Source organism: Porcisia hertigi, chromosome 35 (assembly GCF_017918235.1).
Source record: "Porcisia hertigi strain C119 chromosome 35, whole genome shotgun sequence".
Classification (NCBI taxonomy): Eukaryota; Euglenozoa; class Kinetoplastea; order Trypanosomatida; family Trypanosomatidae; genus Porcisia; species Porcisia hertigi.
In genome coordinates this window covers 1411004-1433159 of record NC_090594.1, presented here as the reverse complement: position 1 = coordinate 1433159, position 22156 = coordinate 1411004, and the positions used below count along the sequence as shown (strand labels likewise).

Genomic DNA, 22156 nt, shown 5'->3' with positions numbered 1-22156 from the left:
ACCAACGCAAGCATGGCAGCGCTTCTTCACCCTCACCCCACTCCAGAGAGCGCAAATATTCTTCGTGATGCTGCCACAAGCGTCTCCAACTCCCCGGTCGCACTTGCCCTGGAGCGCTCGCAGGAAGAGAGTGATGTAGCCCAACTGCAACAACTGCTATTGTTCACACCTTCTTCACTCTGTCCTACGACAATGGGACGACTATCGTATAATCCTCGAGGCGACACGCCGTCTCCATTTACTGTCGAACCGCCCGCACATGCCTCGAGGACCCCCCTGCCGCTACTCTGTCGGCAACCCCCGGCGCATGAGGTGTCGAGGGATGGCACCAAAAGGCATTCCGCGGCGGCACTTCTGTTGCCTGCTATCCTGCGCCCTCATGATACCGCAATCGCTACGGCTGCCGGGGCAGATGGAGCATCTTCGTGGTTGTCCCAACTTGACAGTGCTGCAGTGCCCGCAGATGTGGGACTTCTTTCCATGAAAAAGGAAGAGCACTCGGTCGTACCGAAGCCTTCTTCGCGCTGCCCGATGGCGCAGGCTCGTGGCGGCGATCATAAACAACCTCCACTAGCGATGAAATCTCCAAACACCTCAGCCTTGGCCACGTCTTTGCCATCAGGGAACTCCATGTCATTCCCACCCACAGCTAGACGGCTGCTGGATCCTACGTCTTTGCGCGATATGCTGAGAAGTGTCCCTGATGCGAGTTCCACGACGGCATCCGTTCGGACTGCCTCACCTTCTGCGGCCTCCATCAACGGAGGTGCGGCGGAGAGAGTGACTGCGTTGCCTCTTCAGACTCCCGCACAAGCGACTGTTGCACCACTGAAGCAAGCTGAGGTCCCAGTGGCTGAGGCGGTCCTTGCACTGTCGCCCAAAGCTCCGCGTCAAAAGCTTCTAGAGTGCAACAAGACCACAAACGCTGCCTCGCGACCCGCTTACCCGGTTTTCACCACCGCGGACGATGCTCCGGTGAGGCTCAGCTATTCAGCGAGTACCTCGACAACGCCACCGGCTCGACAGCAGCCTGCATCGCAAGGTTTGGGTGTTTCGTCGAGGTCACCACCGCACGAATCCTCGCGAGCTCGGCTCTCCTCGCCCACACGTGAGGGTGCCGCCCTCCCGGGGATACAGCTATCATCAGAAGCAGCAGCTCCTGCACAGGTCTCGACAGCGGCCCGTTCCCCACTCTCTCCCTCCTTTTCCGCCTACGAGCCGATTCACGTGGAGGCCACCACGGTGCCTCGTGCGCACGGCAGGTGCTGTACCCCACCTTTCCTTCGACTGACATCTCTGTCCTCTGTCCGGCAAGTCCACCTACAGCGCTTGCACGGGTGTTGCGCTTCCCTGATACCGCGAATCAAGTACCACAGTGTGTCACCTCTAGGGCGTCACACGGACGCTAGCGCCAGTCGTTCTCGCTATCCAAAACGTCTATTTTCGTCTTTCACAGCTGGTCGCTCTGTTTCGCCGCACGATAACGGCAATGCTCTCGGATCCTCATGTAGCGGCAGTAGAGAACAAGCCACATTCCTCTCTTCAGCTCGCAGCTCGTGTCACCTTGGCGCCGCCGAAGCACCCGCGATTCCTCCGCTCTTGGCAGTGATGGCGAAGCCACATCTTTTTGTCAAGCATCCGGTGCGCGTCTCGTCACGTCGTGTCAGCAGCACAGGTGGTGTTTGTGCGGACGGAGTTCCGACGTACGTTTTCGTCACCATCGACGAGGAATGTGTTGTGGCGGTGTCCGCTGCACGCTTTCAGCGGTGCGTCGAAACGGCAAATCTCTTGGAGCCGCACAACGTCCTTGGCGGCGGTGTTGGGGTGCAGTTTGATCACTCTGGCACCGCCTCCCTATCTATTGCGGTGCGCAGCTTTAAGCGGGCCCAGCAGTTTTTTGGAAAGGCTCACTGCAAAGGAATGCGAGTAGCTGAGGTCAAACGCGTGTCGAGGGGCAATGAGGAGCCGCTGTTGCTTTTCAACGCTGAGCAGCGGGAGCGCTTTCACGATCTTTCGAGGATAATCTGTATCGCGGCTCAGACGCACGCCTTCATACTGGAGGCAGCCAGCTCTGCGGAGGCTAAGGTTTACGTGAGAAACTGGAGGAAGTACTTGCACAGCCTGCGTGGGCATCACATCAAAAGACCCCACATTGGCGGTGTTGAGAACAATTCAGCGTCTCATTCGCACCGTCTTGGCACTCGGGCCCGCGTCTGCAATGGCTCTCGAAACACCTTTGGTTGGACCTTCGATGGCTGCGCCTCTCGCTACAGCTCTTGACGCTGTTTCACTGCACCTCTTTTCGACTCTCTCCGGTGTAATGATGCGCCAATTTAGAGATTTTTTTCTTCGTCACCTGTTTTGCTCTTCAGCAGCTCACCTTTTTTTTTGGCTATACTTGTCTCCTCAAGCACGCACTCGGGACCACATCGCTCACTTCCGCTTCCGCTCCAGCCTTGCGCGTGTGTGTGTGTGTGTGTGTGTGCGCGCTTGTTTTTTCTTTCGTGGGTGCCAAATTAGCGTATCGTCTCTCCAAAAAAGGCCCTCACTTTTCTTTTTTATTCCATTCCTCCACCCTCCCTTCCACCCTCCCCCTCTTCCTTCTGGGGGTCTTTGTACACGCTGGCTGCACTGTGAACCACGAGGGAAAAAAAATGAAGAAACGGCATTCAACATGACACCGACGGATTTTCCGTTGTTCTCTTACACTTTGCCCCACAGTCGGGTGGTATGGGCACTATCTCGCCCCCTTTTTGGGAGGGCTTCGCGTTGTCGCGTTGCCGGTGCGATGTATCTCGGGCTTTCACATTGCTGCCTAGCGTCTCCACTTTGCACCTTCCTTTCGCTTTTCCTTTTTTTTTCCTCGCCGACGGCCAGTGCCGGACATTCCGAGCATTCCTTCTCGTTCCTGCGCGTGGTCGCGCCGCAGCAGCGTGTTCTTGTTTGTGCGGGGAACTGAGTAACATGAGCCGCCCGACTGAGCGGCTGGACGCGTGCGAGGATGCCATAGCGCACCGCGTAGCAAGCCTGCTCCAGCGGCCACGTGCAGGTGAAAGCGCCGAGACAGGATCTCTGCGAGGGATGACGGCACAAGTCGAACAGTTTCTCGCCATGGCGCCGCAGGTGCCTCCTGTGCGAATGGAGCCAGAGTGGATGCAACCGGGCGGCGGCTGCAGTAGTGGCGCGGAAGAGCAAGTGCCAGCGGACGAGGGGCTTACGGTGCAACTGAGCGTTGTCGCGGGCGTGCTAGAGGAGTTTGACGGCGCCGCGGAGCGGAGAGGGATGTCGTGCCTTGGGGGTCTTGTGCTGCCAACTGTTGAAAATCAGGAGGAGCTGCAGCGGCGAAAGGCGGAGCAAGCCCAGGCAATGCTGGACCTATTTAGTGCGCTTTCACCCTCAGCGGGGGCGTTGGGTGACAGCAATGGAGCACCACGCGCGGCGACGCACCCGCGAGGAAGCGACGAGGAGGATGACGACAGTGTAGCTGTGATGGACGCGGACGACCTGATGGGGGAGGATTCGAGCGAGGATGACGCACCGACACGGTACCCGCGTGTTACGGAAATGGAATGAGTGGATGGGTCGCGCTGGATAGGAGGCGGCCTCTATGCATGCTGTCATTGCGTGAATCGTCAATCTCTCCCCCCTCCCTCTCCCTTTCCATCTGCGTTGTTTTACACGGGCGTGTGTTTTATATCAACGAGTGACCAACGGAGCGCTGCCTACTAATGCCCAACTAATCAAGAGACGTACGGGTTATTCACTGAGAAATAGGGGGCAGGTCGTCGTGTCTCGGCGCGTGCGTCGTCGAGCGCGCGCACAGCAGAGGGGTCGCAGATGTGCGGGTGCAAAGTGCACTGAGTGGGATATTCAGTCATCATTGGGCGTAACGATCGGCATCTCCAATAAGATGCTGGCGTCTTGACTCAACTTATTCCACACCCAGGCGCTCTTTCTTTCCTTCTGTCCTCACGGTGTCGTTGCTGCCGCTGCCGCTGCCACCGCCCCTCCGTCTCCAGACCTTTGATGACTCCATTTGCTTCACTTGCGTTCCACTTATTTTTCTCACATGGCACACAATCTCAAACACACCGGTGCACTCAACCGAACACATATATCGCACGCCACAAAGAGGGATATTCAAACTACTCATTGAACATCATTTGATCTCTCAGGGAACCTAGTGGTTGTTGAGCAGCCCCTTTGTTTCAAGTCGACAAAATATATCACGTGCATTTGTGACGTGTCTGCGACTCCTTGCATTTGGAGCATCTCCCCCTCCCCCTGCTTATCGTCACCGTTCACAGTCACTTATCCCGCACGTGTTTTCTTCTTTGTGGTGCTCAGACACAACAGTTGTCTACGTCCCTCTTTTTCCGTGTGTGTGTGTGTGTGTGTGTGTAGGCCGACTCATCTATATATTTCTGCCTTGTGTGCTTCGTACCCACCCTCTCTGTCTCTCCACCTTCCTGGGTGCCTTGTGTACATTTTTCTGCGCCCCTCCCCCCCCCCTCTCACCCCCTTTCCTCTCTCACTCACACACACGTCTTTCCTTTTGATTCTGCGGTGCAGTTCTTCTCTGTTCGTTTTCTCTCTTCGACGAACAACAAACAAAGGGAGGAGCAGATCGTCGTGGGATCGCAGTTACTCTGTAACGTCCACCTGTATTTTTCCTCTATTCGCCAAGTCTCACTCGCCCCTCTTTTTATCGACCCTTTGATTGAGGCAGCAGAACAACCCAACACAGACTCCATCATGGGCTCTACATCACACGTCGACTCCGATAATGATGTGGTGATTGAGAACCTCTCCTTTAACGCGAATATGTGGCCTGGTGGCCGTGGCGCGGCAGCTGATCTCGAGTCTATCGCTAGCGCCATTGTAAGCACCGGACGCCGCTCAGAAGGCGGCGCATCGTCCGTTGCTGACGATGATGAGGCGACGTCCGGTATAAGCGAGAGGGTCTCATCCATTAGCATTGCCAAGAGGTTTTTTTTCGTCGGTTACCCGCTCACGCTGTCGTCGCTGGCGCAGTTCTCGCTGAACCTCATGATCATCGTGGTTATTGGGCAGCTCCTGGGCCTCGAGGCCATGGGCGGCGCGTCGCTTGCGCTGGGACTGGTGAACGCGACTGGGTTTGCGTTCGGCGCCGGGCTGTGTGGTGCCTTGGAGACTGTCCTGTCGCACAGCTTCGGCCACTTTCAGCAGGAGGAGACAAAGCGGCTGTCGCGGGCAAAGGCGGAGGCTGCGCGGACAGGCTCTGCGGTGAGGCCACAGGAGCCGCACACACTTCATATTTACGGTATCTATGCGCAACGCATGACTATCATTCTTATGGTGGCGGCCGTGCCGTTGGGTTTTGTGCTGTGCTTCGCTGACGCACTTCTCGGCGCAGTTGGCGAGAGTCCCTCCATAGTGCACTACACAGGCAAGTGGTGTCGCTGGGCCCTCTTCGGAATTCCCGCGGCCATGGCCTTCCAGCTCATTCAGCGTTACTACTCGTGCCAGCATCTGACAAAGCCACTGGCTGTCGCGCTTCTTTTCACTTCCATTTCCAATCCGATTCTGCAGATCATATTCGTTAAACTCTTCGGGTTTGCCGGATCACCTATCGCGTGGCTGATAATGATGACCTGCACCGTTGCGGGTCTCCTCTTCTACATCCGATACACTGGTCAGGACAAGCTGACATGGGGTGGGTGGGACGTCCGCTGCACACAGAATCTCGGGAGCCTCGTCAACATTGCCCTGCCTTCCATGGGCATGATGCTCAGTGAGTGGGTCGCCATTGAGGTGAATGCGCTTGCCGGTGGCTACGGAACGACTGCAGAGCTTGGCGCGTACACGGTCACTCTCCAAGTCTTCGGTGTTATGTGGGCGATGTGTTCCGGTGTGACCATATTGAGTTGTGTGTTTGTAGGAAACGCCATTGGCGAAGGAAAGCCACTCCTTGCGCGGCGCATTGCCTTTGTCGCCCTGGTCGTTGTGTTGTGCATCGCTACTGTTGATGTCGTTCTGTGTTTTTTCCTGGAGTCTTATATCCCATCACTGTTTATGAAGGCGGATGAGATCGAAGCGGTATCAGCCATCTACCGGAGCCTCATGCGTCTGGTCATGCCATACCACTTCTTTGACGTTTTCCAGAGCACTGTCATGGGCATTTTGCGTGGGTGTGGACTGCAGAAGCTCGGCGCCGTGATCATCACCGTGGCGTTCTGTGTGGTGGGTGTCCCGCTGAGTTTCCTGCTCTTTTTCTATTTCAAGATAGGCATCAAGGCTCTGTGGATCGGGCCGTTTGTTGGCGTCACCGCAGTGGGGGCGCCGCTGTACCTCTACATACTTCTACGGTACATCAAGTGGGAAGACTTGAAGCCACAGGGGGAAGAGGCAGTGATCTCAGAGGCGTAAAAAAAAACACACACGATGATACTGGCAGTGTTAGCGCTGGATGTTGCCAAGACACTTGTGATACCGCCGACACATACCAAACACTGCCTCGGCGACCACACAGGTAGCCGGTATGCGATGGTGCGTCAACTTCACGTTGCCAAGCTCAACGATACGGAGAGCGACTGCCGCCTCGTGTGCTGTGATGAAGTCCACACCAGGAAAGCCGGCACCCCGCGTGCGACTTCGTGGGGAGACCCAGGGTTGCGAAGTGTGTGGCCTTGCGTGTGCCTGCGTGGCGAACGTCCCTTCCTCTCCTCTCCCCTCCCTGTGCGTCGTCACTTCTGCTTAACCGACCCACACCTTGCCGTTGACAGTGGTGTGAGTGATGTCTTTTCGCGTTTTATGTATGGCTCTAAGAAAGGAAAGAGGATATTTGAAGGTGTTTCGGGTGGCAGCCACAGATGGCCCTAATTGTGCACTACTGTCATGTGTTCTCATGTTTCGCCATAGTGCGCGTTGGGCTCTTGATCTCTGTCTGTCTGTCTGTCTGTCTGGGTGTGTGTGTGGGGGGGGGGGGCGAGTCGAGTCTTTGATTGGCGTGCTCTCGTTTCCGCGCACTTCTGACATGCGCACCCCTCCTTAGCACACTATATGTGGCACACCGAATTCTCCCTGCTCTGCACTGCTCCCGCTGTGATCACTGCCTTCATGTCTCTCCCCCTTTCCCTTCCTTCAACTTACCCAGAAACGTCAATCGAACCGCTTGACATTCACGCATTTTTTTTCTCGTTATCTGCTGTACGTGTGCACCCCAGCACCTCCCGGAACTGTCTCGAGCTTCGACCCCCTTCCCCCCCCCCCCAAAAAAAATAAAAAAAAACTCACATTTTCTTTCCCTACACTTCCCCATTTCCCCTGCTTTGCCCAACCAAGCGATGCGCGTATTCTCTCGCTCTGCGATGACTGTGTACGCTGCACAGCTGTGCGCTGTGCGCACGCTGTACAGCGACAAGGTGCAGGACCATTACACGAACCCGCGCAACGTGGGCAAGCTGGACAAGAGCGACCCAAACGTGGGCACCGGGTTGCGCGGCGCACCGGAATGCGGCGACATGACACAGATGCAAGTGAAGGTAAACCCCGACACGTTAGTGATCGAGGATGTTAAATTCAAGGCGTTCGGCTGCGGGAGCGCAATCGCTGCGTCGTCCTACGCGTCGCAGGCAATCCGCGGCAAGACCGTGGCGGACGCGCTAAAGCTGACAAACAAGGAGATTGCACAGGAGCTGTCACTGCCCCCTGTAAAGCTGCACTGCTCCATGCTGGCAGAGGAAACGATCCACGCTGCGGTGGAGAACTACCTCTCGAAAAACCCGACACTGAAGAGCAAAGTGTCGAAACACAAGGAGGAAGAGGCCAAGCAGCACTAGGTGAAGGATGCGCCAGTGTCGCTTCTGCTGCATCAGTGTGCGCACACTGATGCAGCAGTGCTGAGAAATGCTACTATTGGCATGTGACTATGAGTCTGGAGCCTACTAAAACTGATTAAAGAGATCGAGGAGGCGCAGTGTGGCCGAGCGCCGCTGGCGGGACTCGCAGCGGCAAGAGTGAGAGGGTCGGGACGGGGGAATCCTTGGTGGTGCACGCTCTGCATCAGGTTCTTTCCATCTTTGCTCGTGATGCTCCCTTTTCTTTCTCACTCGCACGCCCCCTCTTCGTGTAATTCTCCCATGCTGATGCTGCGGCCGCGATGACGTGCGTGTTTATGTGTGGTGACCGCTTGCCCCGCTCTGGGCAGCCGGTGCCCCGCCCCCCCTCCCCCAGCTGCTTCTTGCGCGGTTATTGGGGTATCCGCCCTTGTTACTTGTATCATGTCGCTGCGCATTGGCACCGGAAGGAGTCCCAAGCAAAGTGTGTATTGACCCCCTCCTCCACCCCCCCCCATAACCTCCTTGCGCATCCCAGGACACACACACACACACACACACACACGCTGCGAGAGGGACCTGGACAAATGTGAGGCCTCTATTTCCCCTCCCCAAACCCAGACCAACCCCCCCTTTTTGCCGCTCTCGTTTCTTCTCTGCTCTTCGCTGAGTTTTGTGTGCGGTGTGGCTATTCTCTTCTTACACTCTTCTTTCCCGCTCTGGGTGTGTCTCGTTTGGTTTTTTACTGTTTCTCCGAGCTGCTGTCGATTTCATTGTCCGTGCATTGTTAAACCCCGTACCCCGCGTGATGCTTGTTGTTGCCGGCGAGCTTGGGACTTTGAATACACAGAGCGCCAGGCAGAATGGACGAGGGATGCGTTTGAGGCCTCACGCCAGTGCTGAAGAGTGTTGTGTGTGTGTGTGTGTGAAAGAGGAGGAGAGCGTGAGAAAGATCGCCTTGCCGTTTCTTCTTTTTTTTTTTGTGTGGAACCATGATGCTTCAAAGGCAAGTGTGACTGTTTCGGTAAAGTTTCCTCTGTTTGCCTGCTGCCGTTTTGGGAATGTGTTGTCTCACTCTGAAGTGATGTGCTTCTTGGTGCTGAGAGGAAGGGAGACGGAGTTGTGCCACACTCTCGCGGTTGCGGCTTGTACTGACCGCCACCTGTGACGAAATGCACGCGTGCTCGTTTGCTCCGTTTTCTTCTCTCCCTTCCCTCCACACAGGCGAGCATCCATCGCGTTTTTTCATCCAAATTCGCGAATTTCTTTGACGCCATTGTGTGCCGCTTGACAACGAAAGTGCCTCTTTGGATGTACTTCTCGTCACGAAATGAGTTTCCCGCTGCCATTTTTTGGGTGCACCCGCACTTGGCTCTCCCTTCTCGACTTTTTTTTTCGCCTCTTCAAGCTAACTGTATATTCTTTGCGCGTGCGTCAGCAGACTGTCATTCTATCATTGTTCCTGCCTCCCTGACACTTTCCTAGGTGAACTCTTTCATTGCCATGTCGCGCCGCAGTCTGCTTTGATCGCCCCTACACGGGCGGGTGAGTTTTTTTCCCCTACTTGATCTGATTTATGGGTGCGCGTGCGCACAGTCGTGTCAGATTGGAAGGTGGAGAACGCGACAGAGTCAGAGGGTCCAGGCATTACCTTGGCGGCTGAGCGGATGAGGATCTGCGCCAGTCTTGGCAAATGGCAGGTCTCGTGTGCATACGGGGGAGGGAGTTGGGAGGCAACCGTGGTGTTTGGTGGGGGCATTCGAATTTGTCTTGTTTCTTATCAGATTAGCTGTTACGTATATTCGCAAATGCGAAAAAAAAAGAAGCAAAACAACTGCTGTTTTTGCAATTTTATACACGGTGAATGCTTGGAAAAAAGAGGGAGGGAGGGGGAGCACCGTCATGCTTCTTTTTTTTCCAAGGCAGTCATCAAAGTACATCTGTTGGATCACGAAGCCCGTGCCTCATGCGTCGGTTTCAAGAGCGCACTCGTTTCCCCCCTCATATTTCATGCCTTGGTTGTTGGATGCACATCTCTGCGTGGTAGACTGAGGAGGGGGTGTCCCCTGTCCACTTTGTGTGAAAGCCAAACAGCCGCCCCCCCTTCCTGCCAATACTGAAGCGCCTCTGATGGCCACAGGGAGCCAGGGAACTACGGCATACAAAACTCAAAGCAGCTTGCGGCTACGGATGCCGGCTGTCGCGTCCTGGAATGGCGTTGCATCACAGCGACCTGTAACGGTGAACATGTTCTTCTGCGACCCACATGATGTGTGGGGACAAGAGGGGGTGCCCCCGTTGGCTGGCACATACTTCACCACGTCCTCACCGCCTACGGGTGAGAGACCTGGGCTACCCCCAGGGGCTGCACTGTGTGGCCAACGTCATACCAGCGGCAGCTGTAAGGCAGCATGCGAAGCGTGGGCCGGGTTGGGCGGGAGGTATAGTGTGAAGCTGGGTCCACGCTCAGATGAGTGGGTCGACATCACCGTAATGCTTCACTGCCGCTTCTTTGTACCACGCACATGGGCCCGTGACGAACCGCGATTGTGTGTGTTGGGGACTGCCCTCATATTTTATGGCAGAATGGACGAGAACGTGTGATCTATTGTCTTGGTTCTTCTTTTCCACCCGCGCCCTACCTATTTGCCTCCTGCCATTAAATCCACTACCACCCTCATGCTTGATTGTGAATTTGTCCGTCATTGTGACCACGTAGCTCGCTTTGTGGTGTGCTTTGGTGCGTAGAACACTGTAGTTGGCAACACCCATCTTTTGATCCACCACTCAAGTCGGATCCCTTTTTTGTTGTCGGGCTAATTTCTTCCGAATCATGGCTGTCGTGCTGCACACTACTGCCGGAGATCTTCCCGTGTTGCTCCACTATCAGGCGTGCCCAGTGGCTTCCTTCAATTTTCTTGCCCTCTGCGCCTCGGGCTACTACGATGGGTGCACGTTCTATCGACACTTTCCCGGCATTCTGCTGCAAACTGGTGATCCAACGAACACCGGAAAGGGCGGAGAATCCATCTTCCTCAAACTGCCGTCTTTAGGCGATACCGCGGATGGCGGCGAGGGGGGTGATGCCGTGTCAGCAGAGGCCGTCTCGGTGGCTGCCGCTGGTATCCCTCTGGGGCGATATTTTGACGACGAGGGCTTTGGTATCACCACGTGCGCGCAGCGCGGCACTCTTTCCATGGCGCACAAGGGCCCCAAGGCAAACACAAACGCCTCCCAATTTTTCATTACTACTAGTCCGCAGCCATCGTTTGACGGCGTCTATACTGCCTTTGGCGTTGTGGACCTGACCGGTGTGTACTCTGCCTCGGAGGCGGCTGTGGTGGGAGAGGCGGTGAGCACCCACGCAGGGAAAGCTCCAGGGGACTCAATTGCCCCCACTGAGTCTCATGCAAATGTCAGCGATGTCTCCAAGTGCGGGGACGCCGTGCTCAGTGCATTGGAAGCGGCCTCGGCAGAAGTGGACCAGAAGAATTTTGTAAAGCCCGCGTCACGCGTTCGCATCACCAACACCACCGTTCTCTACAACCCGTTTGCCGAGGGGAAGATGAAGCTGTAGCCGCAGCAGGAAGTACTTGATTCTTGTTTTTTCCCCTCATCTGTCATAACGGTTCGCCTGGTGATGGACGTTGGCGCCCCCGTTGGCTGCTGCTCCTGTGTCAACCCCTAAGTAAAACAAAGGGTGAACAACATCACTAGAGATTCCCCCGGATCAACGATCCCTTTATTCCGGGTCGTGCGGGCCGTCAGACGGCATGTGGTATCCAGTGCCCCCTTCCTGAGTTGATATGGAGAACATAGCAACCTTGCGCGTCTCCCTCCCTCCCTCCTCTCCCATCACTATTGCGCCTTTAGCACCACCGCCTTTTACCTTGACCTACTGCGGCTCCTCTCAAGGCTTTTTCGATCTTCATCCACATTTCCCCTCAAGCCTCTCCTCTCTTTCTCTCTTCCCCCCCCCCCTCCCCCCTACGCCCCAATCAACAACAACAAAAAGGATTGAAAAACACGTGAGAGAACTCCAATTGCTGTGCCGCCGTGTTATGGTGATAGAGGTAAATAAATGAACGCGCACGCAAGCAGCTCCATCGACGGATACATCTACGCGCTTGCCGGCTGACGCATCCATTGTCGTAGATGTGAGTGATGTCTTCAGCCGCAAAGTCAGGAACACCGACCCAGCCGTCGCACGCTGAGAACTCCTCCTGCACGCTTGCGGTGTCAGAGGAGCGCAAACGAGCACGGTCGCCGCCTTATCTGCCGTTTGTCTCTGAGTACCAGCCGTACAGAAGCGGCCAGCTGCAGGCGCACCGCGTGCATCGAAGGCCCGATCTGCACAGGCGCCAATGGGATCTGTACTACCGCAACAACACTGTGAACGGCTACAAGGATCGGCACTACATATTGCGAGAGTTTCACGAGCTGCGTGCGGCAATCAACGCTGCCGTGGCGGCTGATGAAAAGGCGCAGACAACAGCCAAGGCTACGTCAAGGGAGTCCGCTGGTCTAGCCTCGTCGACCTGCCCATTTTCGTGGATGGAGGCTGGCTGTGGTGTGGGCAATGCAATGCTTCCTGTTTTCGCACAGTACGGACACCTCCGTCATTGGCGAGCGCTTCTCGGGTTCGACATTTCACCCGTTGCCATCTCACTTCTAGAGGAAAAGCGGGCACAGCTGCCGCCAGATCTTGCCGCAAAAGTGCACGTTTGTGTGTTGGACCCCAGTCTGTCGGATGTGACGGACTGCCCCTTTTTCAAAGGGAAGGAAGTGGACTCGATGGCGGTCTCGCCGTCTTGTGGAGGCGTAGTGGGAAGGGGTATCGTGGATTGTGACAGCTCTGCGGTGGTGGACAGATCATCGCTCTGCGAGTATCCAGAGTTTGTGTCCCTTATTTTTGTCCTCTGCTCCATTCCCGTCTCCTCACATGCTGTTGTCCTCCGCCGCATCGCTCACTGTATGAAGCGCCCTGGAGGCGTCCTGTATTTCCGCGACTACTGCATAAGCGATCATGCAGAGCGCCGGTTTCAGGAATCGTTGCACCGACGGCGCAGCGGCACCGGCAACGCCACCGATGACACGAACACGTACGAGCGCAGCAACGGAACACTCAGTCACTTTTTTTCCCTGGAGGAGGTCCGCACACTTTTTGAGGGTGTGGGATTTGACGTCATCGCCCTCGAGGTCATCACAAATAAGGTGATCAACCGCAAAACGAGCGTGTCGTTCGCGCGCCGGTTTGTGCAAGGTCGCTTCCGATTGCGTGGGTGAATCTCCGCGGAGGAAAGCGGAGGTGCGACATTTGAAAAGCGTGCTGCCGAGACGGCGCGAAAAGGCAAGCGGTGAGGGCAGACCCGTTTCCTCAGGCGGAGTTTTTTTTTTTAATTCTCTGCGGAGGCCAAATAGATTCTCCTCTTGTCGTCTCTCCCTGTGTCCACCTTAGGTGCGAACGGCGAGGAGGAGAGGAGAGGAGAGGAAAGGAGGGGGATCTGGTAGTCGCCCGGTGCGCTCGTTTTTCAGAAGGTGTTCAATGGGGCTTTGGATTGCCACTATTCCGTTAATGAACCCATGAATGACACTCGGAAAAGAACCCAAGGTGAAGAGGAACTGTGTACATGCAGGTGTATCTGCGTCTGTGCCACAGTTCACCACGCATACATAGATGCGATACCCACGTGATGGCAGTCATTGTTTATTTCGAAGGGCTACGAGGCGGGGCTCTATTGTTCACGCATGCGGCACCTCTCACCCCACGAGTCTGCAAGCGGCACTGTGCAGAATTTGGGTGCATTTTTACCTGTGCTGCTGATCACGACAATGAAAAGTTAAACTATAAACATATTTATTTATTTCCATCTTTCTCTTCCGCCTCTTTCAAAGATGGGTAGACGACCCTTGCGCTCTTATAGGGTACTCTGTATTCCTTGGTACCGGGGGTGGGGGCAAGCTGCTGAGAAACGGTTTCAATCACAAGCAAGCTTGTGTGTTTTTTTTTCTGTATATGCGCGTGTGGTGACAGAGAGACGTGTTGTAGTTTCTCCCCTCCCTCCCTCCCTCCCTTTCCGCGCCTCTTCTCAACTGCATCCGTGTGAGGGTGTCTAGAATGGGTGTTCACGGCCTGTGGAGGCTTCTGGACTCGTTTGGGGTGGTTGTGCAACCAGATGAACTCAGAGGCAAGCGTGTGGCGATCGATGCCAGCATCTGGATCGCACAGTTTCGCGCCCGCGTCGCGCCCGGCGACGATTTAGAGCACAGGGTCCTCGAAGGTTTCTTAGCACGCATACTGAAGCTTCTTTATTATGGAATTCGACCTGTGTTTGTGTTCGATAGCGCGACATCGTTTTCCAAGGATGCGGAGCTTCGCCGTCGCAGGATGCAGCGGGCACGGAATGAGCGGGCCCTCCTTAAGCGCAAGGCGCGCCAGATACTAATGGCGCAGGTTAGCACGGGCAAGTTGAAGGTAGATGACCTAAGAGCAGTTTTGTCGCGCAGCTCATTGCCAGAGAATGATACTGTGGTCCTCGAGAGGGTGTCAGGCGCAGCCACGCCTCCGGCAGCTATCAGCGCTGAGAAAGAAGCGAGTGTACCCGACATGCTACCTCGCGGTAATGCTACAAGCCATGCGCTGGGCGCAACGAGCAGCGCACACAGCAGCAGCGCGATACGGTCTGGAAAACGACCTAGAGACGCTCCCGAGAAGATGCTGCCGCTCTCACGACTGCACCATCACCGCCCCCCGCGCCGCCTCAAGAAACGCCGTCTAGCTCCTGATGCCGTCTCTGCGTCGATCACACAGAGTTTCTTGAACGACGTGGAGTGCCTCCTAGAGGAGCGCACGCGGCACGAGGCGCGAGTCTTGCACAACGCCTTGCAGCGCACCAGCACTTCCCTTTTTATGGGTCCGCGCTGTGCTGTCGACGAGAGTGTGGAGGACGTGCCGAGTGCGCTCGCCTCAAGGGACTTACAGCCACCGTCTACAAACCACACGGCAGCTGTGGTATTAGTAGCAGAGGAGGACTCGCAGACCAGTGAAGCCAACTACGTCGTCGTCAGTGACAACGAAGGGGATGTCGATGTGCTTTCCAGCCTCTGTTGCACCGCCACCTCGATTGAGAGTGAGAAGGGTAGTGATATGGAGGGGGTGGTCTTTGTGGACACGCCTGGCGGCTCCGGTTGCGCGGACGCTGCCGAAGAAAATGTTCGGCTGTCGTCGTCTGCCCGCCTGCTGTCATCATCGTCGGCGATGCTACAAAGCAGAGATTTGACACGGTTTCTTAATGCGTCCCCTTCGCCCACATGTAAGCTGCCGCCGGATCAGGTTTCCCCGACAATTGTAGTGGAAGAGACATCATTGCCTGTAGCCTCGTCAATGTCTGCTGCCCTATCTGTGAGCTCCGATGAAGAGAGTGCGACTGATCCCGGTGGTGGTGGCAGCAGCAGGGGCACGAGCCGAGCTTTTCTCAAGGACGGCAGCCCAGAGGAGAAGGACGGCGTAACTGATAACGCTAGCGACACCGAAGGTGAAGTCAAGTTTACATGGCAGCCGTACACGCAGCGGCTGCATCCCACTCAGCTTCTGGATCAGCAGGTCCAGGAAGGCGAGTCCCGTCCGCGCGCATCGTCTCCGAGGGCTGTTCAGGAGATCACGGTGTCGTGTCTAACGCCACCACGCGCTTGCTCAGCTATGCTGGGACAAGAAGATGACGACGATGACTACACTCCAGTAAAGGCTGGTGAGGAATTTTCACGATGGGGTGCAGCGCCGCCGCCGCCGCCGCCGCCGCCTGCGGTTGTGTTAATTGCCAGCAGCAGCACGGATCAGAAAGGCAATGCAACCATACCACTGACTGCCCCTTGTGTTTCAAATACTCCGAAGGGCGTCGTCTCGAGGGGGGCGGCAGGCGAACCCCTTCACAGGAGCGCTGAATCCCACCACGCGTCAAATGGGCTGTCAAGCAAGACGGACGGCATACATCATGGCTTCAGCGGTACTGCACGAACCCAAAAAGCCGTCGTGCCTTTTGAACTCCTAAAGGTGGTGGAGCTACTGGACTGCTGCGGCTTGCCGTTTGTGCTGAGTCCAGCCGAGGCAGACGCTCAATGTGCGTTCCTCACCCGGTGCGGCCTCGTGGACGCCGTTTTTACCGAGGATAGCGACGTGGTGGTACATGGGGCAACGAGAGTTCTGCGTGGCTTTTTTGCTCACTCCAAGAATGTCGTCGCTTACGAGCAGGCGAAGCTGGCGGCTTGCGGCATTACGAAGACCGTGCTTGTGGCACTCGCCTCTCTCCTGGGGTGTGACTACACTGAGGGGGTCTCTGGCATCGGCCTCGTTGGTGCACTGAAGGCTATCGTGGTGTCTTGGACGAGGGAGAAGGGCGCGGAGGTTGGCACCACATCCTCCTCAGCAGTGTTACGCGTGTTGCGGCGCTGGGCCCAGCTCGTCGAACGGCCTCCCCATTCGTGGCAGGAGGCGGACGATAACATGACCAGCCAGCAGTTTGCGCTCCTCCAAGAATGCATGGTGCACTGGCGCTCGGTGCTTCAGCGTGCGAACTTTCCAGAAGCGCACGCGGTAGAGGCATTCTTTGACGCTGAGGTCGATTTGGACACGACCCCGTTCGACTGGCTCCCGCCGGACTGGCACCGGATTCGCGTCTTTGCCGGGTCTCTTGGGGCACTCAACTCGCCTTGGCTCGTACAGAAATACGAGCTCGCGCGCAAGGCGTGCATGCGATGCGATGCGGAAGCGGCGAAGGCTCCCGCGTCACTGATCTCTGGTCAGAGAAGTCTGACCGAGTATGGCGTGCAGAAGCGAGTTCGTGAGACGTGGGTCTATCAGAAGCAACCCACCAAGCATGCCACCGTCCTCGCCCAGCTGCGCGCTGTGCAGCGCATGCAGTGACGTTCAACGTGGGCGAAGACGACCCACGAATGGAGATGGCACTTTTGGCTCTTGTTGTTTGCCCTGTCTTTAGCTCCCTCCCTTCGCTCTAGGCCCTGCCGCGGGTTATGTATGTGTGTTTTTTTTTTATTTGTGTGCGAGGGGAGTTTTTAAAGCTCGTGGCATACGTCCTAGTGCAGGAACACCTATGTGCGCAATAGATCAGTGTGATTCAACACTCGCTGCTTCCGTGTTGTCCTGCCCCATGAAGCAATTATTTTTTTTTCATCGCCCCCTTTCTTTTTGTATATGCGCACATACACATATATATATATAGTCACTTTCTTGCCACTGAAGTCCGTTTTCCCGCTTAGTCGCTTTGCATCACACTCCTCCTGCTTTTCTGTGGCTTCTAGCCTCGCACAGCTTCTTTGACCCCATGGGCGCTCTTCAAGCGGAACCTGGATTTGTTGCCGCCAGCAGCAGCTGGGCGCTCGGGAGGGGGAGGGACTTTTTGGCCTCTCCAGAGTGTGCAGAGGTCCGCTCATTATATTGGGGGGGGGGGGGGGGGGGGGCATTTACTCCCCCATCAGAGCTCTAATCCTCTACTCTCCATACGAAATGATACCGTCCCACTGTAAGTGAACACGGCAATCTCTCACGCGTGTGTCGGTGTTCATCCTCCCCGTTTTCACGGTTGGGGACCCCCGTTTGTACTCCAACCCCCCCCTCCCTTTCCCCTCTTCCTCCACCTTCCTCTTCCCCTATGTGGAACACTCCCAGGCCACCGGAAAATGCTTTGATTTTTACGTGTTTTTGTTTTTTTTCCTTTTCAATAAAAAAACAATATTCATAGCTTTCAGGCGTGCTCGTCGTCGTGCCAGCCTAGCAGGCAGACGTGCGCACACGCACTCTCCAAAGCAGGAGTCCAACTCTTCCCCCCCCCCCCTTCTTCGTCAACTACCATTGTTACATCGGGAGAAAAAAGAGAGAGAAGGCTAAACGGCACAACTTGTAAAGGGCTACTCTGACGCGCTTGCATTCCCTAGTACTCATGTCAGAAGCCCTTCCGCTCGACGAGCCCGGCATTACCCCGGAGGCGCACGTGCCATCAAATACTGGGGAGTCTGACCACCCCACTACCAATAAAAATGACCCCTTGACGTCTGCAGTGGGGGCTGGGGAGAGTCATCAGAGCAAGGTCCCCCCACCACCGCTGCCGCATTTGGCGTCGGCACCTGTGACGCCCGTCGCGCTCCTCGTCTCAGCGGAGCCGCTTGGCACCCACGCAAAATCTTTCATAGCGCCAACGGCATTTCCTTCCCAGCCAAGTACAACCGAAATCCCAAAGGGCGTGCTGGACTGCACTGCAATCGTGAGTGGGGAGACGGGCGACCAGACCCACGCCAACGCGGATTGCCAAAACCCTTGTAAAGAGGACGATGTAATCTCACTAGACAGTTTGGGTATTCCTCGCTACAATCCCCGCTACCCGGAGGGTGGCACTCACTGCCATGGCGACGCGAGTGTGCCATGGAACCTGCGCCCGTCCATGCGGCGGACAAACTGCACTTTTTTTGACTGTTTGCGCGCGCCACAGTTCTGGCATCAGTTCGAGTTCGCCATTCGCATCACGGCTCTCGCGGTACTTCTGCCTGCCTCGCTGATCGCTGCGAAACTGCCCGGAAGTCCCTTCGTTTCCCCGTTTATGGTGATCTCGTCGTCCGTGCTGGCGGCGAAGCGGACGTCCGGCGAGTCCATCGCATACGTTTTCAACTGGATTCGTGCCGGCTGCTTCTGGCTACCGTTGTCCGTCATTGCCGGTGCGCTGAACCTCGGCCACCACATTGTTTCCTGGTGCGTTTACTATACAGCAATGCTGTTCCTCATGGCCGTCTTCACCGAGGGCATAGTGCGCCGGATCTGCCTACTTCTTTTCAACGGTTGTGCCGTTGGGCTCCTGCTCAACAAGAACCACGGTGCTGTCTTTCCGTGCCGTGTTATGGTGGATTGGTGCATCGGCACGGGGCTGTGCGTTGTCGCAGCCTTTTTCCCCTACCCTCTCTTCTGCAAGAGAGAGGCGCAGCGTCTCTTGTGTGACATCGCCCGCAACACTGCCACGGCGTACCGCGGCCTCGTCTACTCTTTCTGGAGTCCCTCCAACGTGGAGCGCAACATGGCAATGTCCAAAGTGCATATCATGACCGACTCGCTCGACGAGCTGCTGCCGCTGTTTGAGCACTACCAGAGTTTCTCGTTCTACGAATTCTTCTTTGAGCCTGCCGAGGTGCGTGACATTCGCGCGCTCAAGTTCGCCCTCTTCGAACGTCTACGTATCAACCTCAGCAGCATGACGCGTGTGTTGGACATGGTGCAGGAGAAACCCAGCGCGGTCGACAATTCTGAACGCTCCAAAGCGTTTGCCGAGCTGCTTAACCCTCATCTCAACGCCGTCGCCGAGGTGTTCGACAAGCTCGTAGACCTGCTTGTCCACGCCAAGTCATGCAAGGCTCTGCTGGACCTGCATGAAAGCTATGAGGAATTTTCCAATCGCACCGACGCCTTGCAGGACGCCTTCAATGCGGCGCGTCGGTCGATCTTTTACGAGTGCACCCCCGGCATATTGGAAGAGTTCGTTCCGCTCATGACTTTTTACCTCTTCACTGTGGTGTGCGTTCGAGACACCATCAACATCTTCCAGGCCAAAGTCAAGGCGTACCACCCGAGCATAATGAGTACCATCAAGCAGATCTGGATGAAGATGGCATGGGAACCGCTGAAGGACAATGCAGACTTCCTCAAGAGACTCTTCACGAGGTGGAATCGCCGCGAAGTCCAGCGCGTTATCGAGGCAGCCAAAGTGAGTGGGGCGATGATCTTGACGATCGGCTTCTCCTTCCTGATCAAGATCGACAAAGCCTCCTTCTCGGGCCCAAACATTATTGCTTTCGTCTCTGGCTCGAATCCAGTCGAGGCGCTCCAGGAGTCTATTGTACGCCTGACCGGCTGCTTGTTGGGTACGGTGCTGGGCTTCTTCGCCGGCACCTTCTCGGGGACCCCGGTGCAGCGCGTGGCCTCGCTGTGCACCCTGATGTTTTGTGGCACTTTTCTGCGCTTCGACAAGGAATACGGTGTCATGGCTGTATACGGCATGTTTGTTCTCATCCCGCTTGTCTCGATCACGGAGACGACGGTGGGGGACACGGTGGCGCGCATGAACCAAAACACGTTCGGCATCTTCATCTACCTCCTAGTGAGCGTGACGGTGCTGCCGCTGTCGCCAGGCTGGATATTGCGCGCGAAGCGCAGCAACATACTGCGCTGCATGAGCTCAGTGATCTCGAGCATGATGGACCTCTTTAGTGAGCCACTGGTCCACGACCACACTATGTGCAAGTACGCCCACGCGGAGAACGACGAAACAGAGGACGAGGCGCCGATGCCGAACGCGTGTAGCGGAGGGATCCCGACTCACCTAATGACATCTTTCTCGAATCGCTCTATCCATATTTTGTCCAAAAAGGATACAGCCATGCAACACATCGACGCGCAGCTTGACGAACTCTTGCGTCGTCTCAAGGGCACGAAGGAGATGATGAGGTTTGCGCGAGATGAGCGGACGCTTGTCGAGGTCGACTACCCAATCAAGTCGTGCGAGCTCACGTATCAGCACATGTACCGCATGACAATGCTTCTCAAGACAATGTGGATGAGCTGGAACGTCATCCGTAGCCAGAGAAGCTACACCGTGGAGACGCGGCACATGCTGCGCAATCTGCAGCCTGTTGCCCTTGACGTTGCCGGTGCCTTCCAGCGGTGCGTAGACCTCATGTGCTACATGATCCGCAAGCCTTCAATAAACCTGGAGGTGGCCATCATGAAAGCGGTCTTGGATATGATAGAGTCTGCGGACGTGCTACACTGTCGCAAGAGTCAAATCATGCTGATGCTCATCAATCAGTCAGTAAACAATCACGTGGCGTCGAAGGGTTCTGGCGACGTCGCGGGTAGCACCAGCGGCGCAAACGTGGACCCCACCACCCGCCGACAGCCAGACCTCCACCACTCCGATGAGCGAAGGCTAAAACCTACACACGAGGATGCGACAATGCTCTCTTTTGGCGGCAGCGTGTTGCCGTCTCAATCACCAGAGATCTATAATTCATCGGCGTTCAGCTGCGGCCCCTCCGAGCACAACGCGCGCCCTGCCTCGACTCTGGCATGTCGGCGGGGTATTCGGCACGCCGCCACGTTCCAGGCCCTGTGTAATTCTCCACCCACCAGCACTTTCGCCTCGCCGGTAAGCCAGGGCTATAACTTTCAGGTGCTCACCTCGGAACGCAACGTGTCTGTGATGCCGTACTTGCGCAGGGCGGGAGCGAGGGTGTCATCAGACCAGAGCAGTTCCTTATTCAACGGCGTGCATCTTCCATCGACCTTTCAGTTCCCTTTGACGTCCGAAGATGTGGAGGGTCTGCATTCCTTCACTCTCTCAATGGAAATGTTTGCAAACGAAACGAAGTTGCTCATGATGAGCATTACCGCTCTGGTTGACAACTTGCGCCAGAAGCTCTGAGAAAGGGGGCGGCCCCCAGCCACTGAGGGGGTGGGAGGGAGGGAGGGGGGGAATCGATGTTTGCGAAACCGGTGTATTTGGCTCGTCCCTTTGCCCCCCCTCCCCTCCCCCCAACCACCTCTTCTTTCTGGTGGCCGTCTGTATTTCCATCAAAAAATTCTAGAAAATTGACCGGGGGAAAACAATAACACCCACATTTTGAGGAAAGGAGGGAAACATCTCGAACATTGGGGGCGCGTACACCTCGGCGCACCAATTGAACAGCACCAACATAATACAAAATTACGCCTGTTCGTCGAACAACGCATCGGGAAACATACATCGCCCATTAAGCGGGGGAAGGGGGAGGGGGGCTAGCAAAACGAGTTGCATCTTCCTCTGTGACGCTATCGTCAGGTTTGGCCGCATCCTCTGATTTTGCTGCTCCCAACCACCCCATTTTTTTTTGATTTTTCTGCGTCTCTCTACAGCGACGACAACGAGCGGCACCACAGAAAAGCGTTTGTGTGTACGCCGCCCACCGTTTTTTATCTGCACGCGCGTCTAGCGTGTTGGTGGTATCCCCGGTGATATTTTCCCCCTTTTCTCTCAAATTATTTCTCTATCTGTGCTCGTGTGTCGAAGTGTGCGTGCAAGATGAGTTTCTTTTTTTCTGTTTTCAAACATGTTATCGCTGATGTTACCTCTCTGCGTCGATGCGGATTCCACGAGTGTTGACGAGGTTTTTGTCATTTCCTTGTTACTGTGAAAAAGAAGCAGTGTGTGCCCTGCCAAGAGGGATTCCCTGTTTGCGCCATGGACAGACCAGATTATGATGGCGTGGATCACGCAATTGAACGGGGAAAAAAGGGGGGGGGAGGGGCC

The 22156-nt window shown here is 55.9% G+C and overlaps 8 protein-coding genes across 8 annotated transcripts; all 8 read left to right on the top strand.

The window, feature by feature from the left end:
* Nucleotides 1-576: 576 nt before the first annotated feature.
* Nucleotides 577-2280, top strand: JKF63_01365 (uncharacterized protein; the record flags this gene model as incomplete). Its single annotated transcript, XM_067897412.1, has 1 exon — nucleotides 577-2280. One exon carries the CDS (start codon nucleotides 577-579, stop codon nucleotides 2278-2280), a length of 1704 nt encoding a protein of 567 aa, XP_067753569.1.
* Nucleotides 2281-2964: 684 nt separating this feature from the next.
* Nucleotides 2965-3573, top strand: JKF63_01364 (uncharacterized protein; the record flags this gene model as incomplete). The annotated part of the gene is made up of 1 exon (XM_067897411.1): nucleotides 2965-3573. One exon carries the CDS (start codon nucleotides 2965-2967, stop codon nucleotides 3571-3573), a length of 609 nt encoding a protein of 202 aa, XP_067753568.1.
* Nucleotides 3574-4755: 1182 nt separating this feature from the next.
* JKF63_01363 (uncharacterized protein) lies at nucleotides 4756-6408 on the top strand (the record flags this gene model as incomplete). Its single annotated transcript, XM_067897410.1, has 1 exon — nucleotides 4756-6408. The coding sequence occupies one exon, from the start codon at nucleotides 4756-4758 to the stop codon at nucleotides 6406-6408; it is 1653 nt and encodes a 550-aa protein (XP_067753567.1).
* A 941-nt stretch (nucleotides 6409-7349) lies between these two features.
* JKF63_01362 (uncharacterized protein) lies at nucleotides 7350-7820 on the top strand (the record flags this gene model as incomplete). Its single annotated transcript, XM_067897409.1, has 1 exon — nucleotides 7350-7820. One exon carries the CDS (start codon nucleotides 7350-7352, stop codon nucleotides 7818-7820), a length of 471 nt encoding a protein of 156 aa, XP_067753566.1.
* Nucleotides 7821-10650: 2830 nt separating this feature from the next.
* JKF63_01361 (uncharacterized protein) lies at nucleotides 10651-11394 on the top strand (the record flags this gene model as incomplete). The annotated part of the gene is made up of 1 exon (XM_067897408.1): nucleotides 10651-11394. The coding sequence occupies one exon, from the start codon at nucleotides 10651-10653 to the stop codon at nucleotides 11392-11394; it is 744 nt and encodes a 247-aa protein (XP_067753565.1).
* A 587-nt stretch (nucleotides 11395-11981) lies between these two features.
* Nucleotides 11982-13103, top strand: JKF63_01360 (uncharacterized protein; the record flags this gene model as incomplete). Its single annotated transcript, XM_067897407.1, has 1 exon — nucleotides 11982-13103. The coding sequence occupies one exon, from the start codon at nucleotides 11982-11984 to the stop codon at nucleotides 13101-13103; it is 1122 nt and encodes a 373-aa protein (XP_067753564.1).
* An 832-nt stretch (nucleotides 13104-13935) lies between these two features.
* Nucleotides 13936-16737, top strand: JKF63_01359 (uncharacterized protein; the record flags this gene model as incomplete). Its single annotated transcript, XM_067897406.1, has 1 exon — nucleotides 13936-16737. The coding sequence occupies one exon, from the start codon at nucleotides 13936-13938 to the stop codon at nucleotides 16735-16737; it is 2802 nt and encodes a 933-aa protein (XP_067753563.1).
* A 1033-nt stretch (nucleotides 16738-17770) lies between these two features.
* On the top strand, nucleotides 17771-21292 carry JKF63_01358 (uncharacterized protein; the record flags this gene model as incomplete). The annotated part of the gene is made up of 1 exon (XM_067897405.1): nucleotides 17771-21292. One exon carries the CDS (start codon nucleotides 17771-17773, stop codon nucleotides 21290-21292), a length of 3522 nt encoding a protein of 1173 aa, XP_067753562.1.
* Between the last annotated feature and the right edge of the window lie 864 nt (nucleotides 21293-22156).